Consider the following 18,878-nt stretch of genomic DNA (forward strand, 5'->3'; position numbering starts at 1 on the left):
TATCAGTTTAGAGACCAGTTAGAGGCAGTTTTACTGCCTTATTCAGTATTTTCCATTATTATGCAGTATTTTCCATGTTCATATGTCATACCATTAGGTCAGTCAACATTGGACTTACAAGAGCAAACAGTTACTTGCCACAGGAATTCACTTCATAAATCTCTCCTTGAACTCAACAGTCTGCTTATATACCAAGGGACACAAAAATTACATTAAAAATCCTCTCACAGACATGAAGATACTGTATAGGAAAGTACATGGCTAGTCTGTAATTAAATAGATCTGTAATTAACTTGCTAGACTACATCTGCCACTTTGAGAGTGAGTATTTTGTGCTAATGAAGTGGTATCTTGGTAAAGGCCTAGCACACAGAAGCTTGGGATGAAGTACCCTCACTAGAACTACCATTGAACACAAGAGAATGGAACTGTTAACATCCCATTCCAACCACTGTGTACTGACAGGAACATACCATCAGACCAAACCCTAAAAAGTAACTCTGAATCACAAAACCATCCTCATTTTCCTGCTACTTCGCCTCAAATAAAACCATGTTTAATTATTTACTAACTCTATAGATCTCAGGAGTAAACTGGGGATCACATTATTCTATCCAGCTCTGTTTTGCTTCTTGCTGGCAGGTGATTGTGGGAGCCCTTTACGAACAGCTCATTCTGCATCCTCTATCTTCCTCTCAGTCAGACTTGGCTGAGGAAGGAACCTCCTTCAAACAAGAACCTCCTGCAAACAGTCACTACAGAAGCACTGAGCTCACCTATTATCATTCTACTAATCCTCCACATGCCCTGCCCTTTCACATCATCCAGGTGAAATTACCAAAGTGCTCCTCTTGCCCTCACAGATCTTCTGCAATTTCTTATTGAGACACCTTCTTCACACATCCTCCTGCTTTTCCAGCTCCAAAGCCTTTCCTCTTTGCAGCTTGAGACACAGTGTCCAGGTTTCACACCTTCACATGACAGTTATCTTCACAAAAGTGCCCCAGAGCTGAACAAGTCTCTGTGGGTAGGTTTGAGCCAAAACAGGGAGAATACATTACTGTGGTCCATCACTGACCAATACATGGGCTTATTCGAGATCACTGTTTTTTGAAAGGAACTATTTTCTCTTAGAAAACCACCTCAGGAAGAAATGAGGATAACACATTCCTATGCTATTCACCTTTACTGATGTCACCTGATGATCCCAGATGTCCTCCTTTCTCAATAAGACATGCAAATCCCTAGTCTTCCTATGCATTTGGCAGGGATCCCCCATTCTTTGATTTAAAGATGAGCAAGCTCAGGAGAGAATTTGTTTAAAGCACATAATCTACAGAGAATCACTTTTGTACTGCAACGTATAACATGACAGCATGTTCCCCTCATATTTCCCCTAAACTCTGGCTGAAAGTTTCTGGAAAATAACTGCAATTGAATTACACAGCGTTAAATTAATGCATTAGTGAATATAACATACTCCAAAACTCCACTTATAGAACAAGAAAAATAACAGTTCCTTAACAGGTGCTTTAGCTTTAGTGGCACTAAAGGTAACTTATGAGTAATTTAAAGTGTGATTAAAAATTTCAAATGGCATGTCTATGTCTGGTATCCATTTAAAACAAACAAAAATCCCCCTCAGAGGTATACAATGTAGTGGAAAATTTAGTTCAAATATTTGGGTGCCAAACTCGGCATACTAACACCAAAAATAGGGAGAAAACATCATTAACGTTTCTCAGTAATAATGTCTTAGGCATCTTTGACCCAAATATACTTTGTAAGGTGTACACTTACAGTTACCCAGTATGTACCCTGGATTTGTAAAATATGTATCTTTTACAACAGCAACAGCTAAGCATTCTTCTTCAGAACTTCATATCCAAACAAAGCAACACAGACTGCCCATAGATTTTACACAAATAAAGCAACACTTTTCTTTCTCAGTCAGAAAATTAAAGATGTTTCTTTCATGGAAAGAAAAAAAGATCATGGATCTTTTTTACACCCAAGATTTTTTGGGGACAGGCATTTTCATTACCATATTTTTTTAATCCATTAGCAGCTTAGAAGTACTTTTAATTCAAGAAAAAAATCCTTCATAGCATGTACCACATTTACATACATGATTTTTCATTATGATAGCATGACAAGACAGTAATGTAATTATAGAATTACTTAGGTTGGAAAAGATCTTCAAAATCATTGAGTCCAGCTGTTAACCCAACACTGCCAAGCCCACCACTAAACCATCTCCTTAGAAAAAAGCAAAAGAAACTCCAACCAAACTGAAAAATCACTAGTTGCAGCCAAAAATTTTATGTTCTGGATCCTCTCTAAACATTTAGTACCAGTTGTTTTTAAGCAACTGCTTTCTTTACAAAGCAAGAAACATTTAGTAATAAACCAATACTAAAGAACAAGAAGTTAAACATCATAAATGGAGAGAAGCACAGAATTCAATGTTTGGTCCTAGTATCATAATTCCATAATGGTCTATAATCACTTATTTGTTTAAACCTGTTCATCTACTTTTCATTAAGAAAACTTTTTTGAAAAAAGCTCAGTGATCTGTCTGCATTTCTTCAAGCACTTTTGCCTACCTGAGAAGGAGGTCACAGAGAAAGTTGTATCCTTGCCATATCCTAAAATCATCCAACAACGTTTGGGATACATCACTGGAGTCTTTGAGAAAACAAGAAAGTCCAGCAAACATCTCAACTATTTCTAGGGGAGAAAGGTCATCAGACTGCTGCATGTTCTGGACACAAGTGGACAAACATTCCTTTTCTGAAAAGAATTGCAGTGGAGAAATTTAGGATTTTACTGATATTAATGACAGCAAGAAGCATAACCAACATACAAAACACAGCAATAAGGTAACTTATTCAAGTATCTCTTGTCACAGAACACTTAATATCACTTGAGGAAGGGAAGGATTCTCAAGTGGCTTTGGATCAGAATCCTAATTGCTTTTTGCCAACCCCTTCCTCTCTTTTACAACCTTTACTCTTATAAGGAAGAAACTGTGTAGATAAATACTAATTTTTACCTAAGAAGTCTGATCAAATAACTCAACAGAATAAAAAGATAAATATGGCAACTGTAAGTAATTCTGAACTGTATTTTTTTTTTTAAACACAGTTATACAAAGCACTGACTTGAAGAGTTACTAAAACCCTACATACAAATCATTTTACGCCATGTCATCTTAGTCCTACTCTGGTTAGCATTTCACTAGCTGGCATCAAAGACAGCTTGTCTTGCCCTCCATAATTCTCACATTTCATCAGTTCATTATGTCAGTAACAAAAGGTTTTCTCAAATCTGTAGTGAGATTTTAAGTTGCACTCTGTTTTAAAGATGTTTCCTTCAATTAATTCCTACTTTAACTTTGCAGCATGCACAACACAAGCACAAATCTTTCTAGCTAGACTGATAACAAAATTTCCCAGAGATTAAATCAGAGCATGAGAGGGTGAAAGGATGTTCCTTTGCATAGGATGAAATATCTTAAATTTTTCCTGAATATAAGATGAGCCTTGTGACATATGTTGTTATCTCTTAAGTCAGGTTCACTTTTTAAATCAAAAAGCAAGAGGCAATGCTGACTGGTTTTCTTTTTAAGACTCCATTACACTTTTTTAAGAGCCTAGAGAGTACCTTTTCACATGCCAATTTCACTCCTCTATGGATGAAGCAATAATGGTAGCAGCTGTAATATGCCAAATGACAGTCAAAACTCCAGTTATTTTTTTTGTTGCACTTAATAACATTTTCACACATATACGTACACCTTCTACACTCATCAAAAGCCCACCAGAAGCCTATCATCTTATAAGGCCTGTCTAAAAACACTCAACTGGTGACTATTCTGTGCTTTTGAGTGATACTGTACATTCACATCTTTTTGACTGGAATTAGAAACACACTGCTAGCACAAGAAAAAACACAGACTGAAATTTTCTGTAAAGTATGTGGGAGCAGGATGATGTATTTAATAAACCCTCAAAATGGTTCTGCGGAGCCTTGTAGCTACTTGCTTCTCAGGGTGTGAGCAACCCAAAATTGTGGGTTTCTTTTTTCCCAGTAGGTGTACACTGCTAAAACGTATAAGGATGTTAGTTGACTCCAACAGTCAGTCCAATTTAAAAACTACAAATGCTTCCTATTTGGCCCAACAGTCTAAAAGCCTTAAACATAATATTAGAAACATATTTTATCAGATTTCTTACCTCAAGTCCTACATACCCAAACCCCCATAAAGTTTTCAATTAATGCAAAAAGAATAATTTGTATGCAAAGCTAATTCTAAGCAGCTAATATCCTCTCCAACACTGCTTTTCATCTGCAAGTTGTTGTGAACCATCTTGGCACCTGCCTCTTTACCAGCTCCTTGCAAAGACAGATGATGAGTAAAGTACTACTTTTATTAGCTACCAATATCTGTAATCAGCTACAGAAATGTCCCTGTACACTACAGTTTCCATGCCAGCAACATCCAGGATCTACTTGTCTTAAAAAAATGGACAGGAGACAAACTGGAATGATTCTGGATGTTTCATTCACTTGGTGGCTTACAGGCCGGATTAAGCCCATGAGATAACTTTAACTTGGCCTTTAGGATCCACAAAATCTTCAATCTGTAATCTGTAAGGCAAGGCAGGGAAGACGAGGGTCTGGCAGAAGAAATGCAGGCTGACGGAAGTGTGAGCAATCCAGTGAGAGAACAGGGAAACGGGCTCCAAACCCATCCAGCATAGGTATGGTTCTCAGCCAAATAAAGAGCCTCCATGGGCCAGGCTCTAAAAAAAAACATCCTTGGGCTGGACCACAGGGGAGGAAGACAGCTGCCTGTTAAGAATTAATTCATCTTCACAGCAAATTTTTTTCAATACAGGCAGTTACTGAAGTCACTGAAAGCCTTTCCTTTTGCTTATCACTAACTCTACACCAAATGAGAGAAAACTATCCTTCCAGGTCAAACTGAAATGAGAATGAGACAGGCTCAGCTAAGATCATCTCTCTCACTACGCAAGGGCTTAGAAATGTTACATGTACGTAAATAAGTACATGTCCAAACTGAAAGTCTAGAAGCTTCCCTATTATTCTCATGCCTATTTCCCAAATAAAAAAATATCAAAGAAGAGCAGAAAAAAAATCCGAATAGATGATACTGAAGAAAGACACATACCATGGATGTATTTCACTACATTGACACTAAGGCCATGACGAGATATGGTCATTAGTACTTCTCCTGCACTCTTCCTCCAAGGCAGGTTATAGGGAGGGCACCATGAGGTTATTGCACTGAATAGAAGCTGAAGATCATCCTTCTGAGCCAGTTCTTCCGCCGGGGACACAAAACTGCACAATTTTACTAGGATCTGAAACAGGAAGTCATTAAACAACTAGCATTAATACCTTTATCATTGCTAATTTTGCATAGACTTAGTAAAAGATGAAACATTCTTCCATTAAGGAAACATATTAAAAAAGGTAATGTGCTGTTTTCCCTTTGTGTATTTCTTAACTTTGAACATAAGACAAGGTTATTCAACACGTGATTATTTCAAGTCCCAGTTCAGTTTAAAATGCTTCCCCAGAAGACTGGAAGCAGAGTTTAAAAACCTTAGGCTGACACAGCATATTTGCATGGATACCATGATATTCCATTCTTGGAGAACCTGCCAGTTGCCTAATTTGCAGGTCTAAATTCTGCACTGGAGGAGAAGCTCTGTAAGGCAAACTGCTGTATCCCTTTCTCATGCAGGAAGAAGGCTATTGATGGGTTCTTGGCAGAGCAGTAACCATAACATCTTGGTCAAATTAAGTTTGTCAGGAAAGGCTACAGCAAAACTGCAGACTTACCTGAATAACTGGCACTTGGATCTGAATTTTGTAATTACTAAAACCAAGATAAAATGCAGCCATACAGGTGAAGCTTATATGCTGCACTCCCATTTCTGCATGTTTTGAGGATGTCTGATCTTTTGTGTCTTGTGCAGGAAAAACTCGGGCTCCGTCTCAGGAAACTAGAGGGAGGCTGTCTGCAACTGGACAGGAAGGTCTAAAACATCACCCATTCCAGTCAGTTCAGTTGAGAGCACTGCTTTATTATCAATGCTTACATATTTTGCTATGTCTATTTCAATCAGTAACAGCCAAAGATAACAAGTACTAGGACAGTTAGATGAAAACAGAGTAGTAGTCTACATGTTGCACCTTTGAAGTATCTGTGCAGAAGAGCTGCATGCGTTTCTGTGCAGGAGGTATTTGTCAAAAAAAAAACTAGTGGAGGAGTGGAAATTTAACCTCAACTGTGCTTGCAGGAAAATGCACCTCTCTCTTAACCATCAGTTTTTTAAGAATCAAGGAAGAGTAGAACTTGGCTCAAGTAAAAAGTTTCTAGACTTTGCTTACATGGAGTATTTGCATTCCTCCTGCAAATTCCCTGATCTACTTTACCTTTCTTACCTGTACAAAGACTTTCTGTAGTAGCGCTCGACGCTCTGCGAGAGGTAGCTCGTTCTGTGCTCCTCCAACTACCTCAGGCACGTGCGGAAGGTCAAAAAACAGATATAGACATTTAACAAGTGTGGAAGGCACTGACATTGTAGTCATGCAGTCCACAGTTTTCTGAGGAAGAAGAAAACACAGCGAAAAATACAAGCTCAGCATATTATATATTCAAAACATCAATAATAATAATGCAGTTGATTGAAACGCTGGGTTTTTTTCTCACACCTTTGGTGAGGTGTTGACACAGCAATACAGATTCACCATCTATTCCTGAGTGCCTACCCAAACAGTAATTTTAAAAATAGGATGATTTATTTACATGACAACAACACCTCATAGCCACAGTTCAAAGAAGTCATTGCACAGGACAAACAAACCCTCTCAGTCTCTGCCAATAGAAGTCAGCAAGTTAATTACAAGACCTTCAGCCAAGCCCTCATCAGCTATCAATTCTTTGTAGCAGGAGAAATGGGAGTGGGAGGAGGACTATTCAATATAAGCTCTCACTTGGCAAGAAGGTGTAAGGAGCTTTAAGAAAGCAAGGTAGAAGAAAATATGAAAGCATCAGTGGGAGGAAAAGACAAACTGGCATGGAGGCTGGTGACATACTAGAACAGAGGTAAGATGATGTGCTAAATTACAAAGGCAGATTAGAGCAGAAATAACAAACCACACAGCTGCCCAGAGACAGATCTCTGATGGAGGGCAGCACCAGAAGCAGAGGCAGAAAGATTCACTACCACCCACTCATCACTGCTGCTGGCCTTGCTTTTTGCAACTGCTGTGGCCCTCCTCTAGTGAGTTGTGCAAAGTTCAAGGCCTATTTAGGTGCTGTATGTGCCATGTTATCTCATGGGGCACTAAGCAGCAGTATGCAAGAGAAGCCTGTGGGCAGCAATAAAAGTTGCATGCATTATTCAAAAGAACATTACAAATTAAAATCTCAAAACTACTTTTTTTTTTCAGGCAACTGAAACCACAAGGAGCTAAAGCAGAAGTCCTGTGGCAGTATACGAGAAAGAGGATCTTAACACAGAAAAGCAGAATATAGTCACATCTTTTAGTGAGTGTTCATGCAGTACATTTTATTATTGTTTTTGTCTCTTCCACCCCCATAATTTATTTTTCACTTTGCTGTTTCAGACTAACCTGTCCTGATGAAGCTAGTAAATTGATTGTGGTGAGCAGCATCCAACCTCTACTTGCTTCTTCACTTTGATTGACCTCCAGGAACTGGACTATGGCACGACTTGCAGCCTCTGTAGGAGGCAGTAAAAAGAAAAAAAGCAGTAAAAATTCAGTCTGCTACTCTGCAGAAGGGAACTTATCCTCTCAGCAGCCTCAAGCACTGAGCATAAATTCACCTTTACAGCACCACTTGAAAAAAAACTAGGCTTGGGCCTATGCTTTCCAGACACACATTCCAGTCTTAAACACACACTTGGCTTTGGCAAGGCTGCAAAAAAAAGTACATTCTTTGGTCATGCATCATCCTTTGACCAGCACACAGATTCCAGTAACCTGCAGCAACTTTTGTTTGAGTAGTTTTGCCTTATCAAATACAATATACTTTTTCCAAAGACATGAAGTCATCATCAATTAGTGGCCTCCATAGAAATAGCTGAAATTTCTGAAAAAAAAGCACTGCACTGAAACAACAGTATGGAGGATAATGGGTATTGTAGGGAAGGAGAGGTGCTGAAAGACAAAAGGAATAAAAACCAGATAAAAAAGTAACATTAAGACTATGATCAGCAATTACCACATCCCCATCCTACATTTTTTGAGAATGAAAACTGTAATAGCTTATGGATAATTCTTATGATCAAGAGCCACTTTGAGCCAAAGACAAATACTCAGCCTAGCAAACAAGTTATCAGCCTCAATAAACAGATCAAGAGAAAAGGCAACCCTATTTCACTGCTGCCTGAATACACACTTATGTAAGAAGTCTATAATGCCAGTTGTGATGTGTGCCCCTTACCTATAGACATCTAAAAACATTTTTCATTAATAACTGTGTATCAATCCTTTCCTGCATTTCTAGCATCAACTAGGAAAGAAAAGGAAGGTGAATAATATCACATAAAAAAGGAATTACAAAGGAATTACTAATGGAGGAATAAATCTGCAACTGAAGAAAAATCTGATTTCAATATTGGCTTGTTTGCTTCATCTGCTGTTAAGATTCCCCAGCACATACCTGGGAAGGAATTTATTTGAAAGGTGGCACATTTCATATGGCAAAGTACTTCTCAAACTTGTAGGATCAACTACATTGAGAAGTTAATTTTCCGAAGCATTGCACTGTAAGCTGAAGTAATAAAAATACAGAAAAAGGACTCTCTAACTACTTGAAATTAGAAAGTGGTACGCTTTATTATGGCTGGGCAGCACTCCATAGTCCTCTCCCAAAGATGTGCATGTCCCCCACTGCCCCTTATTCTCTATTTATTTCCCAAAGTATTACATATGCATAGGATTACACAATACAGCTTTACATATTCATTGCTTGACTCCGCCTGCTCTCGTCCCATATGGTAATGAGCTCCATGCTCTTCTGGGCATGCTCAGTTCTTCTTTTAAAATGGGTCTGAGGTCTTTTTAATAAAACCTTTCTTTTCCTCGGGTTTGAACTTTTCAACTGTGTCCTGTTGGCAGCTCTCCTGGCTCTCTTGGACACAGTTCAGATCCCTTGCTTGCAGGTATGGACACAGTTCTTTTCTCTTACACAATAGTCCATCCTTCTTGTCTCCTTCTACAAATACAACTGAAGACAAGCAGGATGATATATATCCTTGGGCTATTCATTTCATTTTGCAGGCTTTTTCCCATAACAGACTTTTGTACAAACCACTGGCTTTTCCTTAAGGTAAGGACCCTACCACTTCCCTCCATGAGACTGAGATAAAGCTTGAAATCCCAAGGTGAAAGTTAAGGCAATTTATAAAACTCACACAAACAAGGACAAGTAGGAACTTCCCAGCATGCTGACCTGAAACTATCAGCACAAAGCACTGATGAGGTGGTTGGGAATATGAACAGGCCAACTTAGAAAGCACAACAGCCATGACATAGTTGCACTTCCTACACTAAAGGCATTGGCAAAATGCCAGAATTCCTGACAAAAGCCATTTTTCTTCAGTTCTGAGAGCCACGCATGTGTAAAGCCATGCACTGCTGCTACAAGGACAGTGCTCCACCAGCCCAACATGAGGTGTGATTTTGTAGGCCTGTTCTCTTTCAATCCCACCACAGACAGAGCTAGGCGAACTGGGTGTGCACAGCCTCCTTTGGGCACAGTCTCCAAAGCCACCTGTGGAACAAGGGCTCATTCAGTCATCTTTGAAAGTGAGACTCAGAGGTTAAGTCCATGCTTCTGAAAAAGTTGCCATGCTGCTGGCATCCTGGCATAGCAGTTGAACACTATAAATAGCAGTTTTAAAACTGTCACTCTTCATTAAGCACTACCTAAAACACAGACAGCATTTTAAGTGCTGGAAGACGTTCTCTTTTCATCTGCTCTGAGAAAATTTGATAGCACTATCATTTAAAGATTACCTTCTATCATCAGCATTAGACTTAATTTATTCTTTGTACCTTTTCCCTGTTTTTGAAGTGCCCTAGTCATCATTTAATATAACATCCTCTATGTGCCCGACTCTGATAGCCTTAGCCCTTCAACTTCTGCTGCAGAAGAAAGCCAATTCAGGAGCAAGATATGCTAACTAGTAAAACCAGTAAAAAGGCAAAGAGAAAAACCTATAAAATAATATGTAAATATACCTATTGTGACAACTGTGCAAGCATGTACACATGAGTATGACCATGATTGTGTGGTTACATGGTTAACCTGGAATCAGATTTTCCAGCATGGATTCAGTATATATGGGATAGAGGCTTGGCAGAATCAAACAACAAAATTTGTTTCACATGTAAGAGGTGCATTGCATCCTGGACTTCAGAAAATCAACAGGTAGCAATCAGTGGGATTAGATTCATTCAGATGTGTAGCAAAAATCAGTGCTCCAAGCACTGCAAACAGTGTTGCTTCCTATAGCAATAGCACTAAAGGGCAAATTCAGTACAAGAAGCTTTTAATAAGATCATCTAGAACCATAAACAGCATATAATACCATCATCAGACTTCTGGATAGCTTATTCTGGAGGGGAATATTAGTGAAAATATATCTGTGCATCTGCCAAGGATGGGAGGGGAGGTGCAATAAAAGATATGGATGGGTGTGTCAGGGGGTGGTGAAGGTGAAACTGAAGTCAAGGATCCCTTCTCTAACGGAGCTTTCTAGAAGTCTTTGCTACTTCTTTTGGGAAATACCTCAAGACACAGTCAGGTACCTAAAGTTACAGAGTACAAATAATTCCAAATACCTAGATAGCAAGAGAGAAGTATCTGTAACACAACGGTTGTGGGTGGTGAGACAAAAATCCACAACTCGTGCCCCAGTGCTCATCCGACAGAACAGCCTCGTTTATTACCCAGAACTCACTTAAATACCCAGTTCAAATCTCCCGGGCTAGACAGCCACTGGCTGAGATCTTCCTCCCTGCCCAGCTTCCTGGCCAGTGTGCTTTCTTCTCAGCTTGGATGGGGCTGGCCAAGGGTCCTCTGTAATTTATCCAGGGACATGTTCAGCCATGAACTAGCTGAATTGGATTTGTGTTATGGTCAGATTCACTTTGTCCAGTCCAGGCCAGCTGTACTGTGACAATACTGTGACAAAGTATCAACCCAAATAAAAACGTGATGGCACAAAGTCTGCCTTCCATCACCAGGAGCAGAGCTGGGCTGTCATCACACGTGGCAGATATGAAGTGGCTGATGCCTTTGCAGTGGGCAGAATTGGAGAGCTACTCATCCAAAGATAAAACAACTCGACTGCGCCAACTTTTAGCCTCACTAACACAGATGATGAAAGAACAGGCCTTTTTGGATCTCTTGGAAATGCTCTATATTGCACTACACTTGCTTGCATAAGATCTGGTAGAAAGCACCAAAAGTAAGAGACAGAAAGTTGACCAAAAGCAGTAAGATATATGAGTTGTTGATCAGAACTGGCTCCTGATGAATAGTAGCTGACAGGACACTTCTTTTTCCCTTTCAGAGCAATTTCAATAAACACAAACCACAATCACCATGTATAGCAAAGTCCCAGACAGAACAGGAAAAACATGCATATGTAATGAAAAAAACAAGATGTGCAATCCCAGCACGTGAAATCATTTCCAGCAGTCTCTTCTCAGCAGAATAAAAGTTAACATACCCAAAAAAGTCTGAAAGCAGTCCCTAAGTACACTTACTTTATTGACAAAGATCCTCCCTATCAGGAAAACTTTAGTTTCATTAGAGGAAGAGCCTGAAAGGCACCTTAGTAGCAGAAGATTCCTTCAACTATCATCTGTAATTCACCCAAATGCAAGATGTACCTAAATGAATTATACTAACTTCTATGGATTGAGGATAAACAGAAAATTAGTTCTGCTGATTGACAGAGATAAACTGCAAAAAAAACCCCAAAACAATAAAAACAGAGTTTGCAGATTAATGGAACTTTAAGAAGAATAAAGGTAGGCATTGTCAGAGGCCAAATACAAACCACTGATGTGGTTTTCTACAGTGATGAAGAATGTTTATCAACTTGATCTCCCAAAATGATTTGAAGATGAGATAATGATAGTCTTCCAGCAGATCTGCTAGAAAAATGCCTGAGGAGGTTAAAAGCATTTTCAGTGGTGAAACAGTTTGAGTAGATCTGTGAAATTAAAAGGAAAAGAAAGAAACTGCGGGCAGAACCCCTCCCCCCACAAAAAAACCTACAAACTAAAAAATCTAAAAAAACCCCGAAGAAAAAATTCCCTAAAAAATAAAAAGAAGGGTGAAAAAAAACCCCAAACTGAAAACAAACCAACCCACCCCTCATTCCCCCCCAAAAATAAACCTTTAAAAAAGACAAAATCACTACACCATTCAGAGGGTATAAACAACAACTGAAAGTGCTGGAGGTAGGAAAGATTAGCAGAAAAGCCTAGCAGTACATTAAAAATAAATTTAGCACTCAATATTAAAAACTGAAACAAAAGCAAACAGAAAATGCTGTAAATATTAAATGAAAAACTGACTGAAATTAATAGAGAAACAATTTAACTGAACTTATAAGGTGCACAAAACAGTGATGTACACTAACTAGCCAAATAAAATCATAAAAGAAACCAAACTTTTGAAACTGTCTTTGAAAGGAAGCAAAAAAGTTCCAGACCTGGGATGTACCACTTTGCTTTCTCATTATTCAGTTTTCTACCCTTCTTCAGTTTCTCCAGTCCTCACAACCACTTATTCATCTTCTGTCTACAGTATGAGTTTCCAGGTAGCAGGACTGGCCATTGCTTAGGGAATCATTCTCAATCTCCTTGGGATAAACGTTAATGCATTAAATAATAGGCCCTGACTGGATGTCATTTGGTGTGCTCAAGATGCAGACAATGGAAAGGACTGAGTTAGAAACTCATTTTAGTAAAAATGGAATAACTGCTACCAGGTACCAAATCACAGGTTTGCACACCTTTAACTGATGAAAGATGAGAAGCTGTTTAGAGTAAAAGAGAGGTGTTAGTCAGAGCCTTGTGCTAATAACACCAAGGTTGTGGGTTCAGTTCATGTAGGGGCCACTGACTTAAGAGTTGGACTCGATGATCCTTGTGGCACCCTTCCAACTCAGAATACTCTCCAATTCCTTCCCCAGCAACTTTAAAGACGTGCTGTTGGATTATCTGCAAGAACCACCAACTGCATCCAGAGTATGTCTTTAGAAAAATTCATTACATGAAAGTGTTGCTTCCCCTCCAGCCACAGTAGCCATTAGTAGCCACATTGGTTCTACCAAGTTTAAGCTGTCCCTGCCCCTTTTTTCAGAAGTTGTTTTCAACTCTGAGCCAGATGCACTTGCTCCCCAAAGAAAGGTTAATTTCAGAACTGAGACTACACTAGAAACAGATGTTTGAACATGTGTTTTACATAGTACTACCACAACTTTTTGATCAATTCAGACACAAAATCTGACTTATTTGCAAATGGGGCAGCTGAAAATCTCAAGCATATAGAACTATCTCACCCATGACCCCACCATCTTCTAAACAGACTAGTTACTCCATGGCAAGGGAAACTATTCCCTAATCCTCACAGTTACTGCTGTCACCTGAAATTCATCACTGTTGTACAGCAAAGACTGAAACCTGCAAGATAATTTAACTCAGATTTAACTTCTTCATTTTTCTTACTATCCCTACCAAAGAAATAAGGCAGCTGAAATTGTAGCTGAACACACAACTACAATGGCAATGTTCAGAGACCACTTAAGACAGGGTGCTGGCACAGTTACTACTGAATTACAAAACACTGTTCTGAGAAAACTACTATAGTCTGCCAAGAATAACTGAGATATGCCTTCACCATGGCAGGCATTACTCACATAGCTATTAGCATAAATATTGAAAGGCCTGATGAAAATAATTGCCCTGTGTTCCATTATCAGATGGATTAGAAAAAAAAATAAAATAAAAAGCAAAGGAAAAAAAACCCAACAAAACAACAACCAACATACTGAAGGCAAGATTTAACCATACCACATTCCCCACAGTAAAATACTGCCAACACGCTTATAGAAATCAAGTTTTTCCAAAATTTCTTCCCTGTCATTAACTATCAAAAGTTGACTTTCGATCGTATGGAAAGCTTGTCTCTAACACAGGCTTAGCTATTTTGTTGGCTTACATGGAGCACTTCACACCATCAGGAAGTTGCCCTTGTGTATTATGAGACACATTTCCTGCATGTTGTTGTTACTGAATATTTTTACTTTTAAAAAAATGCTAGGAGATACAATTACCTGTCAACAACTATTAAGATCTGTTGTATCTTTTTCTCTGAGACACAAAAAGAATGGAAGTTAAAAAAAAAGAAATATGCAAAAGTCCTCACAATCCACAGACACAGTATGATGTCTCTAACATAAAACATATTCTAAAAAGCCAATAAATTATATTTTTTTAAATCAGCATCACAGGAAGTGTGTATCTAGCTCTAATCATTTTAACACAGAAGTCTAGAAACTGAATTTTAACATCTTGTTAATTGGTTATTTTTGGAGAGGAAACTGCAAGTCACTGGTCCCACCAAGAGTCACAATGCAATTGCAGAACATGGACACATCAGGCTTTTTTGAGGTCTAAAAAGGGTTTACTGAGCAGAGTAACAGCAATCCTGATAACAGAGGAAAAATGACTGCTTTCTGTTTTAACAGAAATATTGGTATTCATTACAATGGAGCTTAGAAGAGCACTAAAGTGTCTTTTTAGTCATTGTGGTCAAGGTTCTAAGTGTGCCAAAAACACAAAAAAACCCCCAAACCACCACCATCAACAAAAATCTACCTCTGACTTGTGAGGTTTTAAGGATAGGATTATCTTGGAGCAACAAGCAGAGCTATGGCTGAAGTAATAAACACACAAAAATGGTTATTCCCAGCAGAATCCAATTGACTAGCAGGCATAACAGATGTTCCCCAGGAAAAAAGGTCAAGCCAACACCTCTGTTCTGCCAGCACGGCTGTTGGACATTTATTTCCCCCTAATACTCAAAGAAAAGACATTTTGCGGCTGTTTACCCATAAAGAACAGGTTTTGTCTATGATATCTGTTTAGCCATCTGGAATGTTTCACTGCTTCACTGTTAGTCACTCTACTTAAAATGGAAATATATTGTAATTGGCACAGTTTGTGACTCCTGACTTCTTGCACAGTAATTTTCACAGCCTTTTCCAGTCCTCATTTACCACCAAATCCAAACTGAGAACACAGCACAGATCTTAAAATTATCTAGTAGGCAAAGACTTGATACTTCTTGGAAGCACTCCTCTTCAGAAAAGGAAGTCTAAGAGGAAAGCTAATGAAACTGCCCTCTTGGTGCATTGTCCTCAGTTATGCAACTGCCTACACAAGATCAGGTTCTGATACACTCAGGGGTCAACAGAACCAAATCTCACCCTGATATTTAATAATCAGAGGAGGAGTCCGCTGTCATTTTTCTAGGACTGGCACTGTTGGTCCCAATGTGGGACTTGGTGTACTTTTAAATCTTATTAGCTTCCTGGCCAGCAGATAATTTAAAATGCATAGTTTTGGAATGTTAACATATCCAAGTGACATAACACACCACCAACAGGCACCTCAGGCAAGATAAAGAAGCAGTTCACATGCATGTTCTCAGCCTCCTTCTCCCAGCAGGACATGCAACTCAGCTCACGCCTCTCTCTCTCGTCTGATGGAATTTTGTGGAACTCAGCTTTCTCCATAACCCAGGGAAGAAACTTCTAACTTCTTTCTCCTCCTCTCAGTCCAAAGGAACAAAAGATAACACATTTTCTTTGCTAAAAATTCAGTTTCTGAGCCTGTACAGTTGCTGTGAATGGCAGCTCATAGTATTCTGACCGATCTGAAAATCATGAGGCACTGATGTAGAAAAGGCCACCCTTGTGCCCCATGCAATACCTGTGGACTTATTCGATGCTCTCCGTCGAATTTCAGTCACCATCAATCGTGACACTTGAGTAGTAAACTGCAGGAGGTCAGAAAATTTCTCTGTCATTGTACTTGGAGGAGCATTTCCAAACACCTAAACCAAGAGAAAAATGGATGCATTAAAATCATTCAGTTTACAAGGATCACTACAAATCACCATGTTCCTCTGTGAAGAATTATTGCTGTGGAGATTACAAGTTTTTCTTTACATGCTGCAGCATTCATCACTGCAGTGGTTTGCACAGTGCATGCTCTAAGATATGTTCAGAGTTGGAATTCAGACCTCATTCAAGGAGGTAAAATCTGATGAATGGAGGGGAAAAGAAAGTTTTAAGTTTTCTTCCAAGACAAAAACCCTGCAGAACCCCAAAAGAATGAGAGTGCACCTAATGGGGTGAAGAACAGGCACCAGACCAAATTCTCCAACAGGACTTCTGTTTTTAAGATCAGCTGCTTTACTATCTATTGGACCTAAATAGAATGACATGTGTAAAGTCTTTTAAAAGGACTAAGAATTCAAACTGCCTTGTTGTGTCCTTCCTCAATAAACTGACAATACCAGGAAGCCTTCCATGTTGCTGATATCAAGGACTTACTCTCCTCTTTTGAGATCCTCCTGAACATAACGGGCTTTTTTTTATAAATTGTCACTTAATTTTAGTAACTTATTCTTCATGATTAAGCATTGATTTTGTTATTAAATAATACATTAGATCACATATAACAGGGAGAAATGTGTTAACTCTGTGGTACTGCACTAAGCTGTGGAACACATTATCTCAAAATGGATTAGCTAGTTGCTACAATAATTTACTCTTCATTCAAGACTGCACAAAAAAGGAGTCTTTATCCATGTTTCCAATGTAAAACTTGCACTAAAATGGTCACAATAAACCCACAATATTAATTATAAAACAAAGCATGCAATCCAAATATGGTATCAGCACTTGTGTTAGTGCTGAAGAAATAGAATAGCCTGCTAAACACCTGAACAGTCTCTGCTTGTATAAATTTTTCTCTCTTATATTTATGTAACATTCAGGAGTGTCCCTGATGAGCATAAAAGATGACAGTATTTTTCTAGCAAAACTTGAGTTCTACAGCTTCTCCAGGTTATGCTGGCCTCCCTGATAGAGGATGTGCTCTGCAACAGTACAGTTGATTTGGACTCAGCATCTGCTTCACCCTTGTAACCCTTCTCTGGGTGACCCAATTATCCTACTACAGCTGAGCTGCTGACATACTCGGGTGAGGTCATTCTCAAGTGTAGGGACATCCAGTGAAATCCACGATTACAGCCAACAGGTAAGGTTGGCTTATGCAAGGTAACTGTGGTGCCAGCCTTAAGTCACTGAAGAAGACTTAAAAGGCAGAAGGAAGAATAACCTTTGTTGAAGTTTGACTTCTTACCTCGCTTAGTATCAGTTGCTCTGGCACATCACAAAACAGCCAAAAATATTTTTATTGTCTACTTCCATTGCAAAGTCATGATAAAATGGAGCCAGAAATAAAACATTGAAATGGAACACTCAGTTTCCTCAAAATAAAAATAGTTTTCACCAAAGGTTTAAATATTTCTCATACTGGAAATTTTTATTTCCAGTTATCATTAAAGCAAGCAAATGGGAGACCAGACATTACTGGCAGACAGCTGTTTTCTGCAGACCAAGAATAACACCCCTCATTTGAATTACTGACTACACAACATGCCTAGCGTCCCTAAATATTTCACAAGACCTCCTTTTGCAGTTGTCTGCATCAGCCCCTAATTCATCCAAGAGCCCCTAAATTCCACAAGGCTGTAAAAAGGGAAGAGGGCCTTGAGGTTTGCATGTTCACATAACATAAGCAAGATTATGTAGACCAGAATGCACATTAGGATCTTGTCATCACTAATTGTTTAAAGCTCTTTCACACCCAGACCAAGTGAAGAGGAAAAACTATCGGCCCTGTTACCCGTCTTGAGCTTGCTCAGATTTGTCAACAGTTCCTAGGAAATGCAGATAACTCAGAGTTACAGTAAAAGGTTAACTGAGGTAAAGTGGATTTTAATTAGTTGCCCCATGACCAAGTTTGCACAATGTAGAATAAGCATCTCCGTAGGATATTTATATACCCTTTGACTAAAAGTAGTAGTAAAAACCAGCAGCAGGATTTACACATTTTAGCAGTAAATCGTCTTTTTAATAAGGAAAAGCAAGGCTCTTTCAAGATAATGTAATGATATACCACTTACTCAAAACCAGCATCTTCATCATTCCATCCACTTTTCTCACACACTGCACAAGCGCTACCACCACATTGGTAAAGCAATGCTTCCACAAACTCACTGAACTCTGAAAGAAGCCTTTTGACTACTCTTCCATGGGGCTGATCTTTTGTTAATTATGCACCAATTTAGCTTTTCATTACTATGTGATTCATCATTTCATAAGCCTCTCTAAACAATGAAGAAAAATAAATGGTTTGTAAACCCACTTGTTACCAGAACTATCAAGATGGTTTTATGCACAGCAGGTTTGAGACATGCTCTATCTATAAACCAGACTTAAGAATGCTTTAGCTCTACTGAATTTACTGAGTAATAATCCTCAAAATAAAAAAAAGTAAAAAGGAGATGAAGCTGCATTTTGTACAAAACTCGAGATACCTCTGATGAAAGGAAAAAAAACCTCAACTCCACTGCTAAGCAAGAAAGCCTAAAAAAAGCTCCTGGATACCCTGGTTATTTAACTGGCTGTCTGCTGCTGCCCACTTGGATG

The 18,878-nt window shown here is 38.9% G+C and overlaps 1 protein-coding gene across 10 annotated transcripts in view; it reads right to left on the reverse strand.

Moving 5' to 3' along the window:
• The window catches only part of WDFY3 (WD repeat and FYVE domain containing 3), a 157,418-nt gene that overhangs the window by 82,081 nt on the left and 56,459 nt on the right, over nucleotides 1–18,878 (reverse strand). For all 10 annotated transcript variants that reach the window (XM_088056911.1, XM_088056917.1, XM_088056918.1 and 7 more), the window contains 5 exons: nucleotides 16,087–16,210; nucleotides 7,675–7,784; nucleotides 6,481–6,642; nucleotides 5,198–5,390; nucleotides 2,607–2,793 (listed from right to left, as the gene is read on the reverse strand). In XM_088056911.1, the coding sequence (XP_087913037.1) occupies nucleotides 2,607–2,793; nucleotides 5,198–5,390; nucleotides 6,481–6,642; nucleotides 7,675–7,784; nucleotides 16,087–16,210 (776 nt within the window). The remainder of the gene's footprint in view (nucleotides 1–2,606; nucleotides 2,794–5,197; nucleotides 5,391–6,480; nucleotides 6,643–7,674; nucleotides 7,785–16,086; nucleotides 16,211–18,878) is intronic.

Source organism: Pseudopodoces humilis, chromosome 6 (assembly GCF_049639895.1).
Source record: "Pseudopodoces humilis isolate 2021_Gansu_Grassland_sample_001 chromosome 6, ASM4963989v1, whole genome shotgun sequence".
NCBI classification, from domain to species: Eukaryota; Metazoa; Chordata; class Aves; order Passeriformes; family Paridae; genus Pseudopodoces; species Pseudopodoces humilis.